General features: G+C 48.5%; 1 protein-coding gene across 1 annotated transcript; it reads right to left on the bottom strand.

Moving 5' to 3' along the window:
* Nucleotides 1–11,633: 11,633 nt before the first annotated feature.
* Nucleotides 11,634–20,064, bottom strand: Unc5cl (unc-5 family C-terminal like). The gene is made up of 8 exons (XM_021149974.2): nt 19,680–20,064; nt 18,884–19,184; nt 17,182–17,444; nt 16,239–16,340; nt 16,058–16,125; nt 15,162–15,262; nt 14,668–14,781; nt 11,634–12,397 (listed from the first exon to the last, which is right to left on the bottom strand). Exons 1-8 carry the CDS (start codon nt 20,062–20,064, stop codon nt 12,175–12,177), a joined length of 1,557 nt encoding a protein of 518 aa, XP_021005633.1. The 3' UTR covers nt 11,634–12,174.
* Between the last annotated feature and the right edge of the window lie 6,051 nt (nt 20,065–26,115).

Raw genomic sequence — 26,115 nt, 5'->3', positions numbered from 1 at the left:
CAACCAGCCTGGCCTGAGCAATGAACCTCTCTCTCAGTGAGACTCTGTCCCAAAAACTAAGGTGGAGAGGGGAAAGAGGAAACCATCCAACACCAACCTCTGACCTCCATAAGTGTGTGCCCACGAGCATGCACTCTCCCCCACACCACACACACACACACACACACACACACACACACACACACACAACCACATATACGCCACATACCAGCTTGAAAATCATTTTGAAGGAAAGGGCCTCGAGAGAGGATGAGCATGGCAAACTGTGAGAGGCTGTCACATGTTTGGGTCTGAGAAGGTTGGCACTTTGGGTAAGCAGGTTTCTAGTAGAGGGCTGGTGGGCTGCAAGGAACTTGCCCAGGTGTGTGTTTGCATGTGCCCCAAGGTACATCCAGCCATTGATTCCCCATTGATTTCTGATCAAGCTAACAAGCTCGCACTAAAAAGCTTTCCTGGAGATCTAGAGCAAATCAGATGCTCCCGGGAAGCCCAAGAACAGTCACAGGACTGCATTCCCTAGGTATTGTTTAGTACACAGCACCTAAGGATTAAGGGGAGGGGGCGCAAGCACCAGAGCATAAGGAACCGTAGGGAAGTGGGTTAGAGGAAGGGGGGCTGGTTCCCCTCCGCTTTCCAACTCCCAGTAAGTGTATTCACTGGGAAGTATAACCAACACACTGTACAAATTACTGACATATACAATCTGCCATCGGAGCTCACATGCCACGGAGCCACGGTTGCCCACTTTCTTCTGAGTGCTTGTGAAGTGCCAGGCGCCACACTTAGGATGTCACGTGCATACTCTTGTTTAACGCTTGCCTCCCTGAAGATGATACTGCTATGATGCTGGCAGAAATGCAGATTCAGATCCTACAGATAGAAATGCAGCTGATGGCAGGCTGTGGTGGCACGCGCCTTTAATCTCAGCACTCGGGAGGCAGAGGCACACTCTGTGTTCTAGGTCAGTCTGGTCTACAAAGTGAGTTCCAGGACAGCTGGGGCTACACAGAGAAACCCTGTCTCTAAACAAACAAACAAACAAACAAACAAATGAGGGAGAGAGACAGGGGGGAGGGAGAGAGACATGGGGGGGGAAGAAGGATGGAGGGAAAGAGGGAAGGAGGGAGGGAGGGAGAGAGAGAGGGAAAGAAGGAAGGAAGGAAGGAAGGAAGGAAGGAAAGGAAGGAAGGAAGGAAGGAAGGAAGGAAGGAAGGAAGGAAGGAAGGAAGNAAGGAAGGAAGGAAGGAAGGAAGGAAGGAAGGAAGGAAGGCTGGCTGGCTTCTGGAGGCTGAGCAACCCATCCAAGGCCACACAGCTGGGGAGGAGAAGATCCCAATCCTGACTCTGATTCCAACCACCACATGTACTGTCACAGGCCCAAGTCTCCTCCTTTACAAAATGGGGATACAACAACCTACTCACCTTGCCTTATAGGGTTCTATTGAGAAATGGTGGCCAAGATACACCATGGAGCTGGGGAGATAGGTCAGGTTGTAAGGTGTTTGTCTTGCAAGTGCAAGCAGTAGAGTTCAACCCCCAGGACCCATGCTTTAAAAAAAAAAAAAAAGTATGATAGCAATCGCTTGTTATACCACCAGCTCTGGGGAGGTGGAAACAGGGGGATCCCTGGGACTCTCTGGCCAGCCAGAATAGCCTGCTTGGCAAGTTGTAGGCCAGTGAAGCTGTCTCTAAAAGCAATCAACAGATGATAGATAGATAGATAGATAGATAGATAGATAGATAGATAGATAGATAGACAGACAAAATATAAGGGTATTTTATTAATAAATAAATAAAATGTAAGGCACCTGAAGAATAACCCTTGAGATGGCCCACACATGTGTGCCAATCTATACATCCATGCATGTGCAAAGATACACATTTACACACAGACAAAACATAATATAAACTTTCTATCATGCGTTCATTTTACTTTATATGCATGAGTGCTTTCTACATGTAAAACTTTGTATCACATGTGTCCTTGGTGCCTTTGGAGGTCAGAAAAGAGCATCAGATTCCCTGGAGATGGAGTTAGAGGTGACTCTGAGACACCATATGGCTTCTGGGGACTGAACCTGGTTCCTCTGGAAGAACAGCCAACGCTCCTCAGTTTAAGTCATCTCCCTAGCCCTGAAATGTTAAAGCTCCTACAATAATAATTAAGTGACATTGCTCCCACATTCCTCTAGGTGAAGGTTAAGAAAACCTTCCCTCAATATACTTAACAACAGCATGTTGTGTTTGCAAACCTCTGGAGGTAGTGGATCCTGTGTTCTCAGCACAAGAAACCAGAGCATAAAGGACTGCGTGTGTTAATTACCCCTATTTAGACACTTTACAATGTATACATATTTCGACACAACCAACTCAAAAAGGAAACAAATAAAGTTAGCCTCCTCCACTTGCAAACAACTTGAGGGGGAAAAAAAAAGATGCTCTTGATTTGCCTGGGAGAGCGGTTCCAAGCCAGAGCGCTCACAGCAGAGCTTCACCCCAGCAGAACATCTAGGAATGAATGATGTCATTATCACACTGCCAGGCCTCTCAAGAAGTCCATGGAGAGAAACCAAGATGATGGACCCCCAACTGGTATCAACTGACAAACCATGGAGAGGGTCAGCGTGGAGGTAGACACTCAGGTCTCCATTAAACCTTCAGCCTCCTGAAAACCCATAGGCAAAATTACTCCGAATCCTGACCTTAACACAGATGGTGAGAGAGGGTAAGATTGGTTACTAACTTGGAGAACAATTTGCTAGTTCTCAATAGATATGTGTTGTTGGGGGCTGTAGAAACAGGACCAAGTATTGGGGGGATAGGGGGAGATGAGTAGTGATGGAGCCTCAGACTCCAGAGACTAGCATCAGGATACAGATCTGAGTTTATTGGGCAGTACATAAGCTTATATATCGTGTTCCAGCCAACTCCAAGCCCCTAAATCCTCCACCAGTTGTATCTCGCCATACTGTCACCATGCCCCAGTGAAAGCCCTGTCTGATGAGGTAACCCAGAAAGAGTGGGGGAGCATTGTCACCCATTAGGACTTCCGTGAAGATGGGGAAGCAGTCGTAGTGCTGGGCTCAGTTCCTTTTTGTTGTCTCATCGGTGTTCCAGGAGCCACCTTATATCTAATTCTGAGTATGGTGGATCAGGACTTTTCCAGGAGTTGAAGGAGCCTGTGGCACCTTGCTCACTCCATCCCACTTTTTCCTTCACAAAGTTGACCTCCACACCCCTGAACTGAGGGCCACTTTGGCTTCAGAGACTCCATCTTGTACCTAGTCTCCATTTTGTACTAGGTTAAGTTCTAAGAAACAACGGAATTCCCAGAAACGGCTTCTGACCCTAGGTGTCCCATATAAACCTAGAGCACAATATCTCACCTTATGATCCATAGTTAGCACCTAGCTGGGACTGAAACCCAGCAGTTGCTAAAGGGGCTCTTATTGGCTGGCCTCGATCCAGGCCAAGTTATCAAGAAAGCTATCTGAGGTGTTTGCCACGTAGCAACTCACTTAAGATGCCAGGTTGAAAAACAGCTGGCAACATACAACACGTACCTGATTGATCGATTGGTGGCCCCTATCTAATTACCCCTCCTAACCTGTGATTTTTCCTTTAAAAGATTCCTCTGTCCCACCCCCCCCACCCATTACTGACACAGTTTGGATTCTGAGCCCAGTCCTATCCCTGATATATTAGTTTCTGAATAAAGATATTTTTGCTGGCTTGAACTTGGTTTTTACACTGTATTAGTTCCCGAATTCTTAGACCCTAACTATGTGATGGGCCTCTGGGAAGACCGGTGGCTGGTTATCCTGGCCATAGTGGTTGAAGTAGGGGAGTGGGAAAAAGAACCCACTGTGTCAGATCCTGAACTGCAGAGGTGGGGAGGGGAAGCCAAGCAGCTTCCTACCCTCCCCCTCCCCCCATCCCTTCCTGCTTCCTGGCTGTGGATGACCCCTGCCGACCTGCTTCAAGCTTCAGCAGCTGAGTCTGCCCCACCATGGTGGCCGAATCCTTGAACTGTGAGTTACAATAAACCCTTTCTGCCTCGCATTGAGTACTTTATCACAGCAGCAGGAAAAGACAACAGCAGAGGCAGAGCCTAGGCGGTTTTGTGGCTTAAGAGTAAAGTTACAAGGTATGGATGCACAATTCTTGGTTCCAATGGAGACACTAATCCTAGAGACCGTAAGCAAATGGAGAGTGTTCTGCAAGTATAACAGGGTTCATTAAACAAATGGGGTCCAGGCTTAGGAGCCCCAGCAGCCTGACAGTCCCCCTCCCCACCTGCCACCCAGACTCTGGGACAGCCAGGTAAGCACACCTCCACGTTATATTTTCAGTTTTAATTTTAACTATGTCTAGGTGTAGATCTGTGTGTGAGCATGTACCCTTGTGAGCACAGGGCCTGCAAAGAGCAGAAGAGGGCTCCAGTGTCCCCTGGGATGGAAGTTTCCGTTGGTGGTGAGCCACCTAACTGTGGGTGCTGGGAACCAAACTCAGGTCGTCTGCAAGAGTAGTATGCCCTCGTCACCACTGAGCCAGCTCTGCTGCCCCATTTGCATTGTTCTTAAGAGTTGTCCATCATGCCACCAATCAGCCTCGTTTAGGCCAGCTGTAACGTAATGTCACCAGCTAGGTAGCTGCAAACATGGACATCTGGGGGCCCTGTCAAGTGGATGATCAATATTAAAGCATCACACAAGCGAAGGGAAACAGGACTTTTACTTTGACTCTTGGTCTGAGAGGACTTTGTTTCATTTCTTCTGGGTTCATGTGTGGGGTCACAAAAGGATCCAGTAGTGGAGCAGTGTCCTTTATGAAGGATGGAAGATAGAGGGGGCAGAGGGTAGGACAAGGCACATTTGTCCAGGGCATGTCCCAATGACCTATGTCCTCCAAATAACCCCAACTCCTAATTTCACCACGTCCTATTATGTCATCAAACTACAAACCCATCTTGCGGGGGGTGGGGGGGGGGTCCACTGATGAGTTCAGTGCCCTCGCAATACAATCAGTTCCCAGAAGCCCCAGCTCTGAACACTGCTTTGTGGGGAAGCGATACCTCCACACAGGATCCTTTGGCAGAGCAATTCATATCCAAACTGTACCAGATGGTCTCTCCAGCCAGCGTGATCATAACCTGGCTTTGGGAAAACCCAAACACAGCAGACAAGGAGACAGGGAATTCACTCCTGAGACTTCCTGAGACAACCAGTGCCGCCTTCTCTCCTGCACATTTTCATTTTTATTTTCTTAAGACCAGGTCTCACCATGTAGACAAGGCTGGCCTCGAACTCATGAAGTCTGACTGCCTCTGCCTCCTGAGGGCTAATTAAATGCGTTCATCACCGCACCTAGTCGTATGCTTATGTGCACCCAAGATTCCCAAGCCTGAGAGCATTATGTTCTGGATCTTTGTCCACTCCATCTCTATCCTATTCCACTAAGGAACTTTTTACAATCCCGTCCTCACCTCCTCCAGCATTTCTCAAACATTATTCTTCCCTCTCTGATGGTATCATTGCTAGTATGTTTAGAAACTGAATCTGCTCTCACCCTGAAGGCTGATACCGAATAGGAAGCTTATTCCTGTCCTTGGGCTAATATCTCTCTAACATAATGGCATTAACCAGCTAAGATTAATGCTAACATTTTTATTTTGGCCAGAAGCTGTAACATTTCTGCTAATAACAAACTAGTATAGACAAGACTAAAACCAGCATGAGAAAGATCACCTACAGACAAGAAAATAAATGAAAACCCATCATGATAATTCTAAGTTCAAAGTAAGCCATCTCTCTCTCTCTCTCTCTCTCTCTCTCTCTCTCTCACACACACACACACACACACACACACACACAAGACTTTTAAAAGGATGAATAAATGTACTGTGAAGAGGGCTCAGTGGCTAAGAGCATCACATGCTCTTCCAGAGGACCTATATTCTGCATCAGGACCAATATTGGTGCCTAAAACCATCTATAACTCCACATCCAGGGAATCTGGTACCCTCTTCAAGCCTCCTTGTGCATAGATGCCCATAGTACAAATACATACATGCAGGCAAAACATCCACACACATAAAGTTAGTTAAATTCTTTTAAAGATGACATATCTCATAAAAAAGAAAAGCATTCTAGACCACACCTGTAATTCCAGCGCTCAGAAAATGGAGACAAGAGAATTACTACAAGTTTGAGGCTAGCCTGGGCTACAGTGTGAAATATCATATAAAAATATATTTAAGGCTTTCACATTTTCTGTTTTGTTTTTTAATTTAGGTAAGAGAATCAACATAGGATTATCGCAGTTTTTAAAGATTTGTTGTATTTGTGTTTTAGGTGTGTGGCGGGGGTGTGCCCATGTAGAGGATATGTCACGAGGACGCCCATAGAGGCTAGAAGAGGCCAGCAGATTCCCCTGGAGCTGGAGTTACAAGCAGTTGTGAGCCATCCATTTCGGGTGCTGAGAACCAAGCTTGGATCCCCTGAGAGAGCAGCGAGTGCCTGTAACTGCTTCTGATCTCCCAGCAGCCAGGACTGCTATATTTTTATTTTGTCTAGTAGGGATACTTTGTATCTCTCTGAATACTCTCATTGTATCACAGACCCTTTAGCATCCACCAGAGAAGAAGAATGTGGTGCAGAATAAAGGGTGGCCTGAGCAGGGAACACAGGGCATACTGGACAGAAGAGAGAATAATTCAAGTCAGCATTGCCAGTGAACCTTGTGTCTCTGTATGTGAGAAAGCCAGAGGAAGCCTTGGATATCATTCCTCAGGGGCTGTTGTGTTTGTTTGTTTGTTTGTTGCTTGTTTGTTTAGAGACAAGTGCTCTCATTGGACTGGAGCTTGTCGAGCAGCTAGGCCAGCAAACCCCAGGGATCCTCGTGCACCCACCTCCCCAGGACGTACCTCCCAAGCATGCACCACTATACCCAGCTTTTTAAAATACAGCTTTTGAGGCTCAAACTTAGGTTTGACAAGCCATGCACTTTACCAACAGGGCTATTTCTCCAGCTTCATGGTACTTTTGCTAGGTACTTACTGGTCGTCTCCATTTTATTTCTGAGTAAAATGAGGGAGGCATCCAAAAAATAAAAATAAAAAGTGCCTTTCCCTCTGACTCCCACCATCACAGAAGCTCCAAGAAAACAAGACACTCTTTGGCAATTTTTTTTTAATCACCAATAACTTGTGCAGGGCTTAGCATAGGGTAGATGCTCAGAAATGTAAGATGTATAGGTGGTTGGAAGGATGTGAATGGACAAATAAATGGAGATGGATGGATGGATGGGTGGATGGATGGATGGGTGGATGGATGGATGGATGAATGGATGGATGGATGGATGAGTGGACAGATGTGAGTAGGTGGATGGACAAATGTGGGTGGGTAGGTAGATGGATGTAAATGGATGGATGGATGGGTGGGTGGATGGATGGACAGACAAATGTGGGTAGGTGGGTGTGTGGGTGGATGGATGGATAGATAGATTGATGAATGGATGATGGATGAGGTGGTGGATGGGCAGATGTGGATGGATAGATGGATAGTTATGTTGGTGGTTACGTGGATGTGTGGATGGATGAATGGACATGGGTTGGCGGATGGACAGATATAAATGGATGGATGGATGGATGGATGGATGTGGGTGAATAGATGGACATGAGTATATGGATGGACAGATGGATGGATGGTTGAATAGATGGGTGGGTTGTAGATACATATGAGCGGACAGATACGACGGACAGCTGATAATGGGTTGACAAGTGGAAACAGATGAGTGGATGCTCAAACACACTATAAAGTTTTAATCTGCTGGATCCATAGTCCAGTCTGTCCTGTCTAATAACAGTACCCACTATTAATGCATATGCATAGCTAATCAGAGAGATAGCTAGAGCAATTGAGGAATTGTCTTCATTTTACCTTGTTTTGGTACATTTAAATTCTAAGATAAATTCCTAATTCTATTTTTAAGAACTTGCAGTCTTAAAAATATTTATCTTCTATCTATTTGTCTTCTATATGCGAGCATGCTTTTTTTGGCTATAAATTTTATGAAAGCTAAATACATATCAAATTTTTAAATGACTAGTTAGCAAATACTGCTTTCTCTCACTGTGGGAAAAAATACCTGAAGTAAACACCTTGTAAGGAAGAAAGGTTTGGGCTCACAGTTTCAAAGATCCCATCCCTGGGCAATAAGGCAGTGGCTTTGGCCATGTGATGGCATAGAAAATCATGGTGGGAACATGTAGAAGAGCACCTCGTGGTGGCTGGAAAGCAAAGACAGTGGCAAGGAAGACATTGGGGTACTGCTAAATCATATCATAAATTCTCTCCAAAAACTTAGCTCCCTAAACTAGGCTCCATCTCCTAAAGGTGCCATTACCTCCCTCTTAGGAGCACAAGACACACTGGAGACCAAGCCTTTTAACATAGCATGGGCTCTGCAGAGACATTGCAGATAGAAACTAGAGCAGCACATAGGTAGAAATGTGCCATAGCTATAAAATGCATCCCAGATGCCAGACATTTAATATAGAGAGTAACTTGAAATACACTAATGGGTCTGTGAGATGGCTTCGTAAGTAGAGGTTCTCGGCTCAAAGCTCAGAGACCTCAGAGCAGTGCCTGGGACTCATGAAAGGTGAGAGAAGTGAACCAACACCACAGAGTTCCTTCTGGGCTCCATGGATGTGTGCGCCCGTCACACACAGCAATGACATAGCAATAATATTAGTAAGTGAGGACCAGAGAGGTAGCTCGGCAAATAAAGTGCTTGCTGCGTAAGGCTGAGCCTGAATTCAATGCCTAGAACCCTCAGTGGAAGGAGAGAACGGACTCCCAAAAGTTGCCCTCTGAGCTCATACATGCCTGCTCTATGTCTCTCTGATTCTCTGTCTCTCTGTCTCTCTCTGTCTCTCTCTCTCTCTCTCTCTCTCACACACACACACACACACACACACACACACAAATTAATTCAAAATATTAAACTTTAAAATCTTTTAAATATGCCACTAATTTTTGAATGATTGCATGTGGAAATAATAACATCCTGGACATATTAAATTTAACAAAATATATTATCAAAATCGATGGCCCGTGCCTCTTTTTATCATTAAGCTTTTATTACACTTGTTTGTGGGGCAGGAAGTCACATTTGGACCATAACGCATGTGTGAAAGTCAGAAGATAATCTGTAGGAATCTCTGTTCTCTCCTTCCACCAGCTGGGTCCCAGGTATTGAACTCAGGCTGTCAGAGGTGCGGCACGCACCTCAGAACCATCTCAGCACATCCCTCTTTTTACCTTTTTTTTACGTGACTCTTAGAAAACATGAACTTGCATGTGGTTCTCGTTGTATTTCAATTGGATGGCACAGATCTCAGTATGTCTACCACCAGTGTTGTGAATGCATACTGAGACGCGCGTACCTGTGAACCCTGGAGGCTCTAACTCCACATCACCCATTGACTCCCCCTGCGTGTACCCAGACTCTAGCCCCACAGGAACAAGATTAGACAAGGCCTCTCTGACATTCATGAGAGCAGAGACTTGAGTTTGTGTCTCAGGACCAGACAGGTGTCCTGTCAGGGAAAGGGACTGGAAGCGAAGTCATAAGCAGCCACCAGTGGTTTCTAGTCAAAGGCACAAGGATCCGTTTTTTCCAGCCCTAGAAACCTGTTCTGAGAAACTGTCTGGGCAGTCTGTGATTGATTAATCTTGGTTGTCAAATTGACTGGATCTAGAATCGACTTCAAGGCAATCTTCGGGCGCACCTATGATGGGTTGGCTTTGATTTTCTTATTTGAAGTGGCAAAGACCCATTACATGTGGAGGGGAGGGTCAGGGGGCACCTTCCAGAGGCAGCTCTGATAAAAAGAAAAAGCCCTTTGCCTGCCTGCCTTCACTCTGGCTGACAAGTTCATCAACTCTGTTGCCGCTGTAGTGGCTGCAGCGCTTCACTGATATCAAAACCCAGATGTCCTCTTCCCTTCTTCAGGCTTTCAATGAGGATCAAAGTGGCTCTCCAGGAAGCATCTAGACTTTTGACACAAATTGGGACTGCTAAGGAGCCCAGCCATAGGCACTAAACCACACCAGGTTCTCAAGTCTATTTGGTTTGAAGGCAGTCATGTTGAAATTTTCCAATCATATTCTATAAGCCAATCCAAGAAACACATTTTTAAAGTATATACACCCCTGTTAGTTCTGTTAAACTGGTAGTTCTGTTCCTTTAACTAACCCTAACACAAGCCAGAAAGCATTCTCTCCTGTAATGAATAACAGGACTCCCACAATCCCACTCTCCTGTAACCCCTGTGGCTTCAGTTTGCTACATAAAATCGATTGTTCCAAAAGGACTCCAACAATGCCTTTGATTGGCCTGCAGGGCAGAGAAGGAGCTAAGGCAGCTGGAGAGGAGGAAAGTGCCCTTCAATGGCCAGGTCTGAGCCAGGGCACCCACTTGGACAGCCCAGCAGTAGAGCCGGGAGACGGGAAAATGGGGGTGGGGGCGGGGACAAGTGTGGCTTGCAGAAAAAGGAAACATGTGCCCCAAATCCAAAGGCTTGCTTCAAGAATGGGGAACGAGCTGCCCGAGTGACCAGTCTGTTTTCAAACCAGAAGTGCAAATTGCAAAATGCTCATTCATATGATTTTATGATCCCAAGTCACTGAGGGCTGGAGAGACGGCTCGGTGGTTAGGATCACATACAGCTCTTGTAGAACAGCCAGAGCTCAGTTCCCAGCACCCAAGTCAGGCAATTCACAACCTCCTGAACCTCCAATAGCCTCTACTCCGCCCTCCACTGACACCTGCGCTCACACGTACACATTCCCACACATTTAAAATATTTAAAAATTAAAAATTTAGACCCATGTCCAAATTTGTCAATCTTAGCAAAACAAAGTTAGGAAGAAAGGCATTTTCATATCTAATAATTAATATTGCTCACCATTCAAAAGTACCAGTATTTTCATTAAATGTGGAAGTGAAATTTTATTATCTCCAAAGGGATTGTCTACCTTTGGACAAATGAACAAAACTATCGGTAAGCAAGAGTATCAGTAGTCAGAACTGCTGCCTGGATTGGAGCGGGGTGGGGGGTCCTTTAATCCTGCCCCTAAGGAGGAACTTGATCTGTGAGAGAAATATCTCTACTTATTCATTCCTGGAATAGCCGCCGCAGCTCTTTCAGTAGCCTTGAAATACATAGCATTAGCTCAGACACTTGCCTGAGGGAGTGACTGAATTTTTTTTTTCCTAATAGGAAAAGAGACACAAAGATGGGATTCCATAACTAGATAGAGACGAAGCAATGTGAAGACATGAGCAACAGTAAAGAGGCCAACTCTGAGACAGGGCAAGTGCAAGAAAAGGCAGCCAGAGACTTAACACTCTCAGCTGGAGGTGGAGAGACATAGGGCGTGCATTCCGAGACTTCTCAGCTTCCTGTGTGATGAGAGAAACAACGGCTAAGAAGGAGGACAAAGTGTGAGCTACAAGTGAAGAGATGAAGGGAGAGGAGGCCATTCCTCACATCAATGAGGTGAGCCTGTGCACCCGCCCTATTCCGGAGCCCCCCTCCCCCGCCAAAGTTCTCTCCCAAGACCCTCTATAGAGACTTCTCTTTGTTCCAGCCCACCTCAGCGCCCTCCCTTCTCAACAAAGTTACACACCCAAGACATCTCCTAACCACGGGGAGACACTGTCTAGAATGTTGCTCTCAGCTGGCTGGGAGTGCATCTCCATTTCGCAGAACAGACTCCAAGGCAAGTCCAAAGAAGCCGACGTTCCTCAGGATCCCAGCTTGGTGCTGAGACTCGGCGCTCCATGAATATTTGTGGACTGAGCAGTCTCTGAGGTATGCCCGCAGGTCCACAAGAAAATTAAGCAGCATATCAAAAGCTGCTTGGCTGTGACCATCTCCCAGACTCCCGCGCCCCCTACCGACCAAGAGGGAATCTGCACGCAGGACAAAGTTGGCCGGCAGGATTAAGAGCTATCCTGATGCAGGGCAGATGACAGGGCTGTCGGGCTTTGCTAGGGGTTCCAGTTCGGTCCACCCGAGACTGTGGCATTGATCCTGAGCTCAAAGGCATGGCACGGTATGGCATGGCCTCTTGAAGCATCCTGCACAGCCGCGGAGTCTGCTTAGAGTTTCTCATCCAGCTCTAGGCCATGGTTCTCCCAGGTGCCTCCATGCAACCTGTCAGGGCTGCCCCCAGGAGTCCGGTTCAGGTAGTTCTGGATGGCAGAGGCGCAGTCCAGCCGCTCCATGGAGGTCATGAGATAGTGCAGCTCCTGCAAACTGCCATTCTGTTCCTCGAACAATTCCAGAATGGCCGCGGCAGGACTGCGCTGGCAGGACAAGAACCTGTCTCCAAGGGACAGGGGCGTGGTGAGAGGAGAGCAGAGCGCTCAGGAGCAGAATGAGACACACTCTGTACCTCTTGCACCCCACCCCTGAGCTCTGCTCCCCCTAGCCTTGCCTACCTCCCCGGAAGGGTGGGACTTTGCAAGCTGAGAGGAGCCTGCACTCTGCTCTTCTTAAGCCAGTTTGAGTGGTAGAATAAAGCAGGCTTGAGCAAGCCACAGAGAGCAAGGGAGTTAGCAGCACCCCTCCATGGCCTCTGCATCAGTTCCCGCCCCCTAGATTCCTCCTTTGAGCCCTTTCCCTGATTTTCCTTCAAAATGGACTGCCGCCAATGATAAGCAAATAAACCATTTCCTTCCCAAGTTGCTTTGCGTCATGGTGCTTTATCACCGCAATAGAAAGCAAACGGAGACAGGTGTTAGCTACAAACTCACACTCGAGAACCATGAACATTAAAAACAAAAAACCTCATGCTTTAAGTATGCTTATGATTTTGTGTTGGATCACACTCATAGTTTCCTTGACGACCCTCCATTGTTTGCAAGCCTTTCAGAGTCCCTTTTACTTAGCAGCCAATCTACAACTCCTGCCTGCCTCCTTCACCCACCACCTGGTGATGCCCTGCCTTTCTGACCTGCCCTCGCCTCCTCCCATCTCTAACCTAGCTTGCATATTCTGCCCCCAATCAGCACCTCCATGCTCCCCACAGCTAGAGCATCCTCTATGGCTTCCTCTCTGGCGTCCTGTCCTGTCTTACTCTTAATTCTGCAATCCTCTGGTTATTTTTTTTTCTTCAACTGTTTGCATCTCTCTTTTCAGTGTTCTGCAATACTGAACACACACACGGGGGAGGAGGGGAGCACAAAGAATGTTTGCTGTTATTCTCAAGTTCTCAGAGTCCCTTGTTATCGATCATTTGTGCTCCTAGGAGGTGAAAACCTATTTCACTCTTGGATCCAGGCACATAGACAGGCACTTGACAAGTGTTTAAATCTCTTCTGCTTCCAAGGTCTGGCTCTAGCTCATCTCTTGACGACAGCATCCACAGCCTGGACTCTAAGACCTAGCACAGAAAGGCTCTTCTACCTTTGTGAGCTCCTTGGCAAGAGCCCCAGCTGCACTGCCACCACAATTACTAACACCTACTGTGTTAACAAGCGACAGGCCTCCTGCTACACACTGTACACACAGCATCCTATAATCTTCTTTTCTGTGCTGTGGGCCACAGTGTGGCAAGCTAGTACCAGTGACTTGTATCTTTCCTTGTGAAATATTTATTGCGCACCTACTACGAGACCCACATCAGCTACATGTTGTATACACATCATCCTATAATCTTCTTTTCCGAGCCTTGGGCCACAGTGTTACAAGCTAGTACCAGTGACTTGTCTCATTCCTTGTAAAATATTTACTGCATACCTACTATGAGACAGACATCATATAACTGATCTCCTGCTGAAAGAATGAGTTTGGAGTCTTGGAGAGAGAGCGAAGTGTTCTAAATTCTGCAGAGGCACCTGGGACCCTCCTCTTCAACTGTGAGGCTGTCACTACTTTTTCTCTTTCACTTTCAAAATTCATAGAATAGACATAGAGGAGTGTGAGCTGGAAACTGACGTCCACAGACAACGTATAAACAGTGTCCACTCTTCCCCTATCCAAGGAATGAACTGGGAACAAGGAACTTGGTCAAGCTCAGACATACAGGTGGTGGCCTCTTACACCACTGCCCCAAACAATCCCTGAGACTCTTACAAAAACTGCAATCTTAGTGTTTGTCAGTTTCCTTCAGTCCTGGACTTGAACAATGATTAAAATAAAACTGTCTCTGGAGTAGAGAACTGAGACCCCCAAGGGCAACCTAGAACCAAGTCACCTCCCCCAGTCCCCGAGAGAGTCTACCCATCTTCTGGTTTTTGTCTTGTGACTAAATTGTAAGATGGTGGTAAGAAATTGGAGTCTTTCTCTCCCCAGTTTGGCTAAACTGGACCTGAAACTTCTTATCAATTTCTGTTTTGCAACTTCTTTGGAAATACAGATAAAAAGAGGTGGCGAGTATACAGACCTGTGTGTCTGGTGATCATCACTCTGGACCTTGAAGATGTAGAAGTGGCAGAAAGAGGTAAACTAAAGGGACTCTGGAGGGACTCAGTAGCTGTTAACTAACTTTCAAGTCATCCCCTTGTCCCTAGTCCAGCTCCCAGGATGTTGGGAAGTCCCCCCACCCCAGCCTACCTTTGAACTTCACTACAGATGTGCCTGTTGCTTACCGGATTTTCATGCCACAGAGACCCAGGTGGGAGGCCAGTCTGCGCCAGTCATTCCCAGTAACACTGTTGGGCTCCAACAACATCTGCAGCTGCTCAAAGAGTTCTGGGGGCAGCCTGAGGCAGGGAATAGGGTGTTTACTGAAGGAAGGTTCCAAGCCCAAGGGCTGGACAGACAGTTCAATCTGTTGCCACACACAGTCATGAGGTCCTGAGTTCAATCATCAGCACCCACATGAACAGTCTAGTGTGGTGGCATACACTTGTGACCCAGCCACAGGGGGAGAAGAAGACCAACAGGTTTCTGGGGCTTGCTGACCATCTACAGCTCCAAATTTACCTCAACAAAACCCAAGATTCACCTCTGACTTCCATGTGCCTCCATGCTACCACATACAAGAACACACACACACACACACACATCCTCTCTACCTACTGGTGCTGAGACAGGATTGGCAAACATCCCCCACCCAGCAGCCAAAGCTACCTGTGCTCACCTGTTGCACAGGGGTGGCTGGGAGACAGGAGGGGGCACTGCCCAGGTCTCTTCCTCCGATGCCTGGAATCTGAGGATTTCAACGTATTTGGTTTCCAAGCCCTGAATCACCAACAGGGACAGGGAACACACTCAGGGGGTCATGGGAAACTCCTCCTCTCAGCCCCCTCCATTCCTCATGACTCCTTTGCAACCTGTATCACCAGAAGCTACAGCCCCCTCCCTACCCAGTACCCTGGACCCTCTGCCTCCCAGACTCCAGAACCCCACAGTCAGGTTTGCCCCTGAGAACAATAAAGCCACACATGGTGCATCTTAGGCTGGCAGAAGACAAGAAGACACAGGCCACCACCCAGTAACCAAGCCTGACCTCCAGCTGTCCTCCCCAAATGACAGTGTGCGGCTGCCTGCCCTCAGCTTCCAACACGCTACTTTGGTTTTCCAAGCACTCTCAAACCTGACATGTTCAGCTCTTCCCTGAAGCTGTGGGAGGGAGGAAGGAGGAGGAAATAATACCCCCCTTCCACCTGCTCAAGCCCTCCTTCTCATCACCCCCCTCCCCAAGATAGATAGAGATGGTCACCTTGGAGGAGGCTAAGTCTCCCAGATGCCCCCTAGCTGTCCTAAGTTGGAAGAAAGAGTTAATGTCGGATTTGAGTCTTTTGAACCTTCTGATGCATTCATCCATCCATAGAAAGGGCTCAGGGATAGAGGGTAGCTAGGGGGCCAGCTGGTGGTCTAAGTCCTTCAAAGATCTAGCATGGTAGCTCTATGACAAATAGTCCTCTTTAACTACTTTGCTTTGTAATTAGGACCCTACTCCATGTGTACCAGAGCCATCCCCCTTCCTTGACCTTCCAAGGCCCTGCCCTTCCTCAATGCCTTTGCACAACTCACATCCTGGAAGGTGTGCATGGTGACAATGATCTCATTGGTTAATGCCGAGCACTCTTCATTCCCATTGGCTACAAAGAGAAGCAAGATGGGTGAGCAAGAAAAAGACTCAGGGTAAGTAGGGCTGCAGAGCAGGGTGTCTAGGAGGGGAGAACAGGAATCCAACAGGGCTCTCCTTTCCTACCTGCCTTTCTCCGGAAGCAGAAAGAACGGAAGGGGCACTTTCCATGCCAGATGTGGAGATGTGGAACCAGTTGGCTACTGCTGTCATCCACATTCTCCCAACCTGCAGAGAGACAGAGCAGAGGGCCTTAGAGGGTAAGGCCTTCCACAAGTCTATAACGGGAGTTGCGGGGAGGCCTCAGGGTCTCAAGCCAATGGGAATAGGTGAGCTTGAGGGGGCACCTCAAAGTGGTTGTTTCTATGACTATACTAGTAGTACTAGTATATTTTATATTATATATATATATATATATATATATATATATATAAAACTAGTATTCTACTACTACTACTACTACTACTACTACACACACACACACACGGCCCCTTAGCCTCCCTTCAGCAGAATACCCACAGAAATGCGCCTGTCCACAACCACACAGAGGATTCCAGAAACAGCGCCAGCAGCTCAAGCTTTAAGAAAAAGACCTGGCCGGGCGTGGTGGCACACACCTTTAATCCCAGCACTTGGGAGGCAGAGGCAGGTGGATTTCTGAGTTCGAGGCCAGCCTGATCTACAGAGTGAGTTCCTGGACAGCCAGGACTACACAGAGAAATCCTATCTTGAAAAACCAAAAAAAGAAAAAAAAAAAAAGAAGAAAGAAAAAAGAAAAGAAAAAGGCCCTGGCAGGCAGACAGGACGCAACTCCCAATCCCAAGGTTCCTCTCCCTTCCAGCTTCCCACCTAGCGTCTCTCTGTTCTGGGGTGGCTGGCTGGCAAGGGCTGCGCGGGAGCTAGAGGAAAGTGAACAAAGCCAGGAGATCCTCACAAGGCCACTAGGAACCCATGTCTAATTTATACTTGGGGCTTCTGGATTTCCTGGAAGGCTAGAGGGGGGCTCTGAACCTCCCTCTCATCCAGCGTCCTATCTATCCCTCACCTCCTGGGGCCCACCCCCCCTTACCCTCAGAGATGTACTTGAGCTTCAGGCACTGGTCTGCTCTGGCCCCAGTGAAGTCGAAGAGCTGGCACGGCCCGCGCATGCGTCCCCCGTGCGGCTGTTCATTGGTGATAGCCCACTGCAGGGCGCAGGGAGTGTTGTTCAGGAAGTAGACGCGCAGCTGCAGGTGTGTCTGCCCTGGCGCCAGTGGGGAGCAGAACATGGCCAGCTGCAGCCACTTGCGGGCTGTCTGGCCCAGGGGGGCCTCCAGAACGCAGGTGTAGAGACTGCGGAGGGAGATGGTGGCAGAGATCTACACATAGGCACCAGAAAGGCATAGATCCCAAGGTGCCTACCACCAGGCTCCTGTCATCTAAGGGGTCTCTATGTGAGTGATGCAATCTCCTCTCCAAATAGGCATAGAGGGAGGACCAGGTTGGGGAGAGAGTGACTTAGAGGGTCAAGAAGTGAATGGGCTGGGAGGACTGTGACGTTCACTCTGTCATCTTGACAGGCTCTAGAATCACCACAGGGACAAATCTCTGGGCACACCATTAAGGGAGTTTCTCACTTGAATTACAGAGGTGGGAAAACCCACCCTGATGAACAGGATGGGACTGGTGGGCTGAGAGGGAAAAACAAATGGGAGTAGCGAGAGCTATCTCTTTCTCCAATGCGTGAGTGAAGAGGCCACGTAACCAGCTTGCCGCGGTGGTTAACCCGCTTGGGATGGGACCCTGACAAACCATTCCTTTCTTAGCTTGCTTGTGTCGGGTCCATTGTCAGGGCAGTAAGGAACACTACTAATACAGTGACTGCCACCTCCTGGGGAGGAGAGCCAGTGTGCGTTACCTGGCAGTGGAGACAAATTAATCACAGGGTTCCCATGATTTGAAAAAGGTGCACATGGCTCTCCTCTAGTCAATGGGTGATGAGGAATCTGGGAGGCAGGGACCTCAGAGCCTATGAGATGGAGGACAGACATGACATGAGCCTTAAAGGGACAGGCTACCCTTAAGAGTTAATCCCAGCACTTGGGAGGCAGAGGCAGGTGGATTTCTGAGTTCGATGCCAGCCTAGTCTACAGAGTGAGTTCCAGGAGAGCCAGGGCTACACAGAGAAACCCTGTCTCAAAAAACAAACAAACAAACAAACAAACAAGAGTTTAGAGACAGTCCTGAAGAGAGGCAGCTCTAAGGCAGATGTGAGGAGGGGCAAACTCACTACAGGAGTGCCCAACCTTTTGACATTGAGACACAATGACATCATCCACAAAGTCACACTCAAGAACGATGCAATTGAGTTTTTTTTTTTTTAATCTCCTAATGTTTTAAGCAAGTCGACTATTTTGTGTTGGGTCATGTTTATAGATATTCAGGCTGTCTGGGGCCTGTGGCTTGTGAGTTGGACATGCTTGCTAGTTTGCTAGACAGAAGGATGAGTTGAATCAGGTGACTGCAGATAGGCACTGAAACGGCAATGGGACACAGTCTCAGATGGGATTTTGATGACAGGACTAAGGTGAATATTAGAACAGTGGGCTCAGAGAGGGACATGCAGGTCTAAGAGACTGTCAAAGCATGCTAAATGAATGAAGGGGCAGGCAGTTCTGACACAAAGATAAGAAGGAGGCAGACAGAGAAAAGACACTGTCAGAGAGAGACATAAAACAATAGGACTGGCCAATGGGGTCATTCAGAGATACATAAGAGAAGGACAGGCCCACCTGAAGTGAGAGAGCAGGATACGACACTCGTCCCTGGAGATATGAGTCCCCGGCTGACCCAGGGGCTTCCAGTCCTTGGCATCCAGCAAGGAGGTATTGCTGCTGTAGGCACAGGCTTGACTGGGCTGTTGGGCGCAGTGCTTGAACGTGAGGGTGCAAGGCTTCAGGAAAGAGGCCCCGTGAGGGCCACAGGCCACCACAGGACTCACTAGTCCCTGTCTGTGAGACAGTGACGGGGCATCTGTCAGGTCCCACACCAGAACCAAGGACACCCTCTCCTGGCGACCCACCGTCACAGCACCTGAAGGGACAAAGGGCAGAGATGAGTCTAGCAAGAAAAAATGTCCTGCCCCTTGGAGGATGCCAGTCACAGAAGGTACAGAATCAGAGCCCAGCAGAATGCGGAGAGCCTGTATGGAATGAGGAAGGCCACCGAGAGCTAACTGGGGATGCAATTCCAAAGCAGTCATCGATTTCCTTCCAGGGCCATCGCTACTCGTATGGGGACTTGTGTGACAATGAAGCACAGTTTTCTCTCTTTTGTTTGGAGAATTGCCACAGCAGCCTGTCTTTCAAGCCAGGCATTTTACTTCCATTTGCTGGGAAGCTGTCTCCCAAAAATGTGTAGAGAGAGAGAGACTCATTCTTGGAGACACACCATCTTTGGAATCCAAAAAGCTAAACTAGAAAAACAGTTTCCTAAGTTCCAAAGTTGTCTGTGGGTGGTGCTCAGGTCGGGTACCCTAACCTGCTGTCTGAAGAAGCCCTTGCCCAGAAGGAGGCTGGGAGCGGGTACCTGGCGGGATGAGCAGGGAGATGCCTGTATCCTGCAGGATCAGGCATCCGCCACGGTGATCCACCTCTCGAGCCGAAAACACCAGTAGCTTATGCATCATCTGGCGGGTGACAGTCTGGCCCTGGGTAGGCATGTGGAGTTCCTGGTAGAACGCAGCCACCTCCGGTAGTGTGGGGGCTGGGCACTGCCTCGGGAGCTCATACTCTGGTAATGGAGTGGATGGGGACACTGGCTCCTCTGGGTCATCCGGCTTCCGGCAGGTCCCTGGCAGCCACTGACAACAGTGCCATCGAAGACACTGAGCCAGAAGGAGAGCACTGGCCACAGGGATCCCCACCAACAGGAGGAACTGGGAAGGTTGAACAGAGCTCTCCTGGGGGCTCATCCGCCTGGTCACTCAATGCTGCTGGCTCTCCCTCACCCCTGCACCAGCCAAGGTCAAGGCCCTGGAGGGAAAGTGGTTAGAGTCAGTGGCCCCTCCCCTTTCTCTTCCCCTTCCCCCATTTGTACACCACACACACACACACACACACACACACACACACACACACACACTCAATAACCTTCCAGAGCTAGGGATGGTGGTATACATCTCTAATTCCAGCTTATCAGGCAGGAAGATTTGGAGTTCAAGGACAGCCTGGGCTACAAACTGAGACACTGTCTCGAAAATAAAGAGCTTTCCACAGTTCTCCACATCCTAGTTACAGCAAAGTAAATCCCTGGGCATAAAGAACTCGGATTCAGAGTCAGAGGACAGGAATTCAAAGCCTGCCAATCACTGCATCTGTTATGCTTGTCTTATCGCTTAGTTTACCTCAGTGTCTTCACCCATCCAAATAGCTACTTCTGAGTCAGTAGCAATACACACCTATAATCCTAGTGATCGGGAGGCTGAGCCAGGAGGATCCTGAGTTGGAGACCAGAGTGAGCTACATAGCATCTCAGTGGTTAAGAGCTTTTCACCACTGAGCCACCTCTCCACACCCCACCTCGTTTTCTGTTTGGTTGGTTAGTTGGTTTGGGTACTTACTTACTTCATTTACATGGTGCTTTGTCTGCATGTATATCTGCACACCAGAAGAGGGAATAAGATCCCATAGGAGTACAGACAGTTACAGATGGTTGGGAGCCACCATGAGGTTGCTGGGAATTGAACTCAGAACCTCTGGAAGAGCAGGCAATGCTCTCAACTGCTGAGCCATCTCTCCAGCCCTTGGATTGGACTTGTTTTGTTCTGTTTCTTTGGTTTTTTTTGAGACAGTATCTCTTACTAGGACTGGGAGCTCACCCAGGAGGCTTGGATGGATGGCCATAATCCACAGGGACCCACCTATCTCCCCCTCTTCAGCACTGAGACCACTAATGCAAGCCACCACACCCAGATTTTTACATAGGCACCAGGGATTAGACTAGGTTCTCATATTTGCACAGGAAGCACACTGCCACTCGAGCCATCTCCCCAGTTCAGGGGAGGAAGACATGGAGTCCCAGGACTTTGCACATCCTAAGCCGGCTGTTACTCAGCTCTAAGTCCAGCCTGACGGTTCCTTCTCGAATTTACTGAAGGTGGGAGGAAAAAAAAAAAAAAACTCTTCCTGGCAATTAATGAACCTGGAGTGAGGTCATGTACGAAATACCTGTAGAAGATAAAGCAGTCCCAGATGTGTGTTTATTTTTGCCCCTCCTTCTGCGGGAAAGGTCCGAAGGTAGCTCCCAGCCATACACTCAGTACAGCATGATCAGCAAAGGTTAAAAGTGGAAGCAAAAAAGAGGAAAAGAGGAAGAAGGGGGGGAAAAGTGGGGCCTACAGAGAAGCTGCATCAAGGTGAGCCAAAAGCGCATGCTCACCGAGGGCTCACCCAGTAACCCGGCAGCAGTAGTCATTGGACATTTAGGACTTTCTGGTAACCCCCAGTATAGATGTCAGCTTCCCAAGCATCTGTTCCCACCCCTTCGATCTCCTCCTTGAACCCTGTTAATTCCTAACACCCCCACACTCAGGCGGGACTGGGTTCTCCATGCCCAGTGCATCCGGCCCGTGGCTTTGGTTCCTTGCAGCCCCCGTGACACCCCAGTCCTTGAGTGGTTTACAACTTCTCTGCTGTCAATGGGCCTGAGATAAGCTCTTCCTTATACGTTGTCACACCAGCTTTCTCACGGAAACGAGCGTTTTCTGATCATCAGCTGCATCTAAGACACCATGGGAGGCTCCGAAAGTGCCAGCAATGTCACGCGTTCAACGCCGGAGGAGCTGCTGATGGAATGCAGTTCCTCCATCTGGCAGCTGGATTCCTGGAGACACGTTGTTCTCCTTCCTAGAAGGCTTCTGTCATTCATCGGGTTGCGCACTAACCCGAAAAGCCTCCACTACCCACTTCCTCTCCACCAGTCACCCGATGCTAAGCTCAGACACTTTATTCCCTCCTGGAGACCTAGAAAACATCTCCCCTTTCCTGGTCCCTTCCCAACAGGGGCAGACGTTCCTCTGCGTCATCACCATGGAGGACACGGGAGGGACCTGTTTCCCCTGCATCCTTACTGAAGATGTGTACAGGAGATGGGACTTTGCTCACTTTATCTTGAAAAACAACTTAGAAGGCCAGAGCCTCAACCTTCTCCAGTCGGACCATCTGCAAGGCCGCGGGCAAATGAGGTAAGCCGGCAGTGGTTGGAGGCCAGCTTAGTTAAGGAGGCAAGCTCCCCCTTAATCCTCATGTCCATCACCATTTTCACTATTAATAATAGTTACAACTATGGAAATTGTAATAGTAACGGCTTGGCTCATGTCGTCCTCACATGGGCCTCTGAGCTGGTGCCATTTGTGTCTTCGTTGCCCAGATAAGGAAGCTGAGCGGTTTTTGCCTGCTGCAGGGATGAGGGAGGATTGTTAAGGAACACCAATGTACAGGAGTGGTGGGTTTAGAAACCCCCACCTCAGTAACCCCACTCCTTCTTTGTTTCTAGGTCTCTTTGTTCCCAGTCCGAGAGAGAATAACGTTGTGAGTGAAGAACAGAAGTGAAGAAAGATGGTTCTGCTTTGGGATACGAGCACTAGGGAGGCCGAGGCAGGAGGATTACGAGTTTAAGGACACATAATGACTTTGTGTCTCAAAGGAAGGCAGGAAGGCAGGCAGGTGGGAAGGAAGGAAGAAGGGAGGAAGGATGGGAAGGAAGAAGGAATGAAAGGAAGGAAGGAAGAAAAGAGAGAGATAAAAAGAAAGAGGCTAGAGATGGCTTTGTGGTTAGAGCACTGGCTGCTCTTTCAGAACGCATGAGTTTGATTCTGAACATACACACGGGGGCCATGGCCATCGGTAACTCCAGTCACCAACGATCTGACACCTTCTTCTGGCCTATATAATCACTCAGGCAAAGCACTCATACACATAAAAATAAAAAAGTAAAAACAAGAAAGCAGGAAATAAAAGGAGGAGGGGGAAGACATGGAGGAGGACAGAAGGAGAAAGAAGAAGAGGAAAAGAAATGGTGGAAAGGAAGGGGAGAAGGAAGAGGAAGGGGAACTAGAAGGAACTAAATGGAATAAAGGCATCTCTGGGTCCCATGCAAGTGATGGCATTCGTGTCTGCCCACTAAGGTTCCAGTGGCAGGGAGGGGCAGATACAAGGGAATGAAATGGGAGGAACTACCCTGTTACTATAACAACAGCCTTCTGGGGCCTCTAAAGACCAGAGTCCAAATCCCCTCCAGCCCATTGGGCCATGTCCCCTTGCCCAGCTGCCTCACCTGGAAAGTTAGTGTATACCACTCCCACCGTCCCCTGGGCCTCTCAAGGGAGCCTGCTCATTTCTCTGCCCTGAAGCAGGTTAACTCTTCCCCAGCTCAAGCCTGGGGTCCAACTGATCACTCTTCCAGACTTCCTTAGCTCTCACCCCATCCCCCGCTCTGATCCCAAGAAGGGAAAGGAGCCAAAGTTTAGGTAGGAGACAAGTCCACAGCACTACAAATTCCCTGGCTTCTCCAAATCCATGCAGGACTCCTCAGAACCCAGTTCTTCCAACTTGTCTGTCTCCAGAGTCCAAAGCATTCTGGGTAGCATTTCCCCTAACCAAGGGACATTAGAATTCTGCCGTCACCTGCCTTCAGAACAAAGATTCAGACTCTTCCTGCAAAGATCTGTTTATATTTGTGCACGTTCAACCCTCCCTACCTTCCTGTTTCCCACCACACCTCCTGATAGAGTTCCAAGTGCTTTTCAAAGACAGTAGTAAGTACAAGTCTGATCTGGGCTTGGTGGCACAAGCCAGTAATCCTCCCTACCTGGGAGGCTGAAGGAGGAGGAGGATCACGAGTTCAAAGCCTGCCTGAACATAGCAAGGGAATTCAAGACCATCCTGGGCAATGCTGTAAGAGCCTGTCTTTAAAAGTAAGGGCCCAGCATGATGGACCACACTTTTAATCTCAGCACCTGAGAGGCAGAGGCAGGCTGATCTCTATGAGTTTGAAGTCAGCCTGGTCTACATAGTGAGTTCCAGACCAGCCAGATCTACATAGTGAGAACCTGTCTCAAACAAACAAACAGAAATGTAAAGTCAAAAGAGGACTGAGGATGTAGCCCAGTGGTAAAACACTTGTACACCCAAGTCTCTAGGTTCAAACCTCAGTACTAGGAAACATACACACACACACACACACACACATACATACACACACACACACCAGAATGAATGGAAGTCACATACAGTTAATGGCCACTCTTCATGAGCACATTATACATTTTCACCAAACACAGTATCATCCTCCTGCTCCTGACACCCGTCAACACTGGCCCTTCCTCAAGACCCCCTTCCTTCTCTCCCTGTGCCATCCTACAAGGTGTCAGACCTGGCTCATCCCTGGCTCTTCCCTGGACCCCGCAGCATGCCCATTCCCTTCCCGCGGCCCCAGATGGTACTTGCCTTAATGTCGGCTTGCCACCCACTAGGCTGGTCCAGAAGCAATAGTTCCCTCTCTAAGAAACAGAGAGGTCTGCCAGACCAGTCTCCAGGCCAGTAGACAAGTACACTTGGGCGGAGAATCCAGGTAGGTGTGGCCTGCCATTTCCCCACAATGTCTGGGCTCCCAGTCACGCTGGAGGGGGGAGGGGGTGGGGCGGGGAAGCGGAGAAGCGGAGAAGCGGAGAGTGTCTTTGTCTATTGGCCAATTCCAGGTGAAGCTCGGGAGTAGCAGAAGATACCAGAAGTCAGTTCTCTTCCAGAGCAGGTCTGGGAGGGAGAAGGAAGGAAGGAAGGCAGCTTCGGTGCAGGTCTTGCGTCTAGAAACCCTTTTGTCACAGTGCCCTCTGCTTGTGAGCGGCTGTCCCTACCAAAGGCAGTATGGCAGAAGACTAGGGAACAGAACCACCTTCGCCAGGACCCACCTGGTAATCTTGTTCAAATGCAGCCTCTGATTCCACAGGGTCTGGGCCAGAGACAACGGCTCAAAGAAACTTCCTGGTGACAATGTAGCTGGTCTAGGCACTCTGGGTCTCTGTAGTCCTTCCTGCATGGGGAGATCACACAGGTACAGAGCATGAAGAGCTCACATATCTGCTCCCTGCCCCTCCGGATTTGCGGGATGCTGCCCTTGGGGGTAGGACACTACCCTTGGTGACGAGTTGGAATTAGTGCTGTCACTCAGCCCGCTGGTGGGGGCGGAGGGGGGAGTTACCCACCTGATTTCTGCTGGCTGAGTACAGTCTGACTCTTCAGCACCCAGCCGACTTTCCATGGGCTTTTGCCTTGACTCCTTATCTTGCCTTTTGTGAGGAGCTTCAGTAAACATGGGGATGCAGAAAAGAAATCCTGGGAAGAGTGAGAAGCTGAGGGGTGGGTGGCAAGATACTGATCAGTGGATTATAATTTGATAGAAAGACTAAGTCCTGGTGCTCTGCGGAGACTGCCCATAGGACAACATGCCCATAATTAACGATGGTGTACCTTGCATTTTGAAATAGTTAGAAAACAAGATTTTAACCGTTCTCACAGTTCCAATGATAATGTTCGAGGAAATTAATATACTAATTACTTTGATTTGATCATTACAAAGTGGATCCACTTATCAAGACATCTTGCATTATACCCAACAATTCAATGTAATTACTCAGCAATCAAAAATAAAGTGCAATTTTTAATATTTTTTTCATTTTTATTTATGTGTCTGTGTGAGTGCATGCCATCTGCACTCACGGGAGCCTGCAGAGACCAGAAGAGGGCGTCAGATCCCCTGCAGCTGGAGCTCCAGGCAGCTGTAAGGCACTTACTTGATGTGGGAACTGAATTCAGACCTTCTGCAAGAGCCACAGCGTGCTTAACTGCGTGCTTAACTACTGAATCATCTCTCCAGCCATTAACTAAAACTTAAAAGGAGAGAGGAGAAAAGGAAGGAAGGAAGGAAGGAAGGAAGGAAGGAAGGGAGGGAGGGAGGGAGGGAGGGA

The sequence above is a fragment of the Mus caroli genome, chromosome 17 (assembly GCF_900094665.2).
Source record: "Mus caroli chromosome 17, CAROLI_EIJ_v1.1, whole genome shotgun sequence".
Classification (NCBI taxonomy): domain Eukaryota; kingdom Metazoa; phylum Chordata; class Mammalia; order Rodentia; family Muridae; genus Mus; species Mus caroli.
Note: the sequence above shows the minus strand (reverse complement) of the source record. Positions and strands in the feature narration are given on the sequence as shown.

Coding starts and splice junctions, on each gene's coding strand:
- Unc5cl (XM_021149974.2), bottom strand. CDS start 20,064: ATGAGCCCCCAGGAGAGCTCTGTTCAACCTTCCCAGTTCCTCCTGTTG. Junction 17,445..18,883: donor ATCCTGCTCTCTCACTTCAG/GTGGGCCTGTCC, acceptor CTCCCTCCGCAG/TCTCTACACCTGCGTTCTGG. Junction 16,341..17,181: donor GCTCAAGTACATCTCTGAGG/GTAAGGGGGGGT, acceptor GTCTCTCTGCAG/GTTGGGAGAATGTGGATGAC.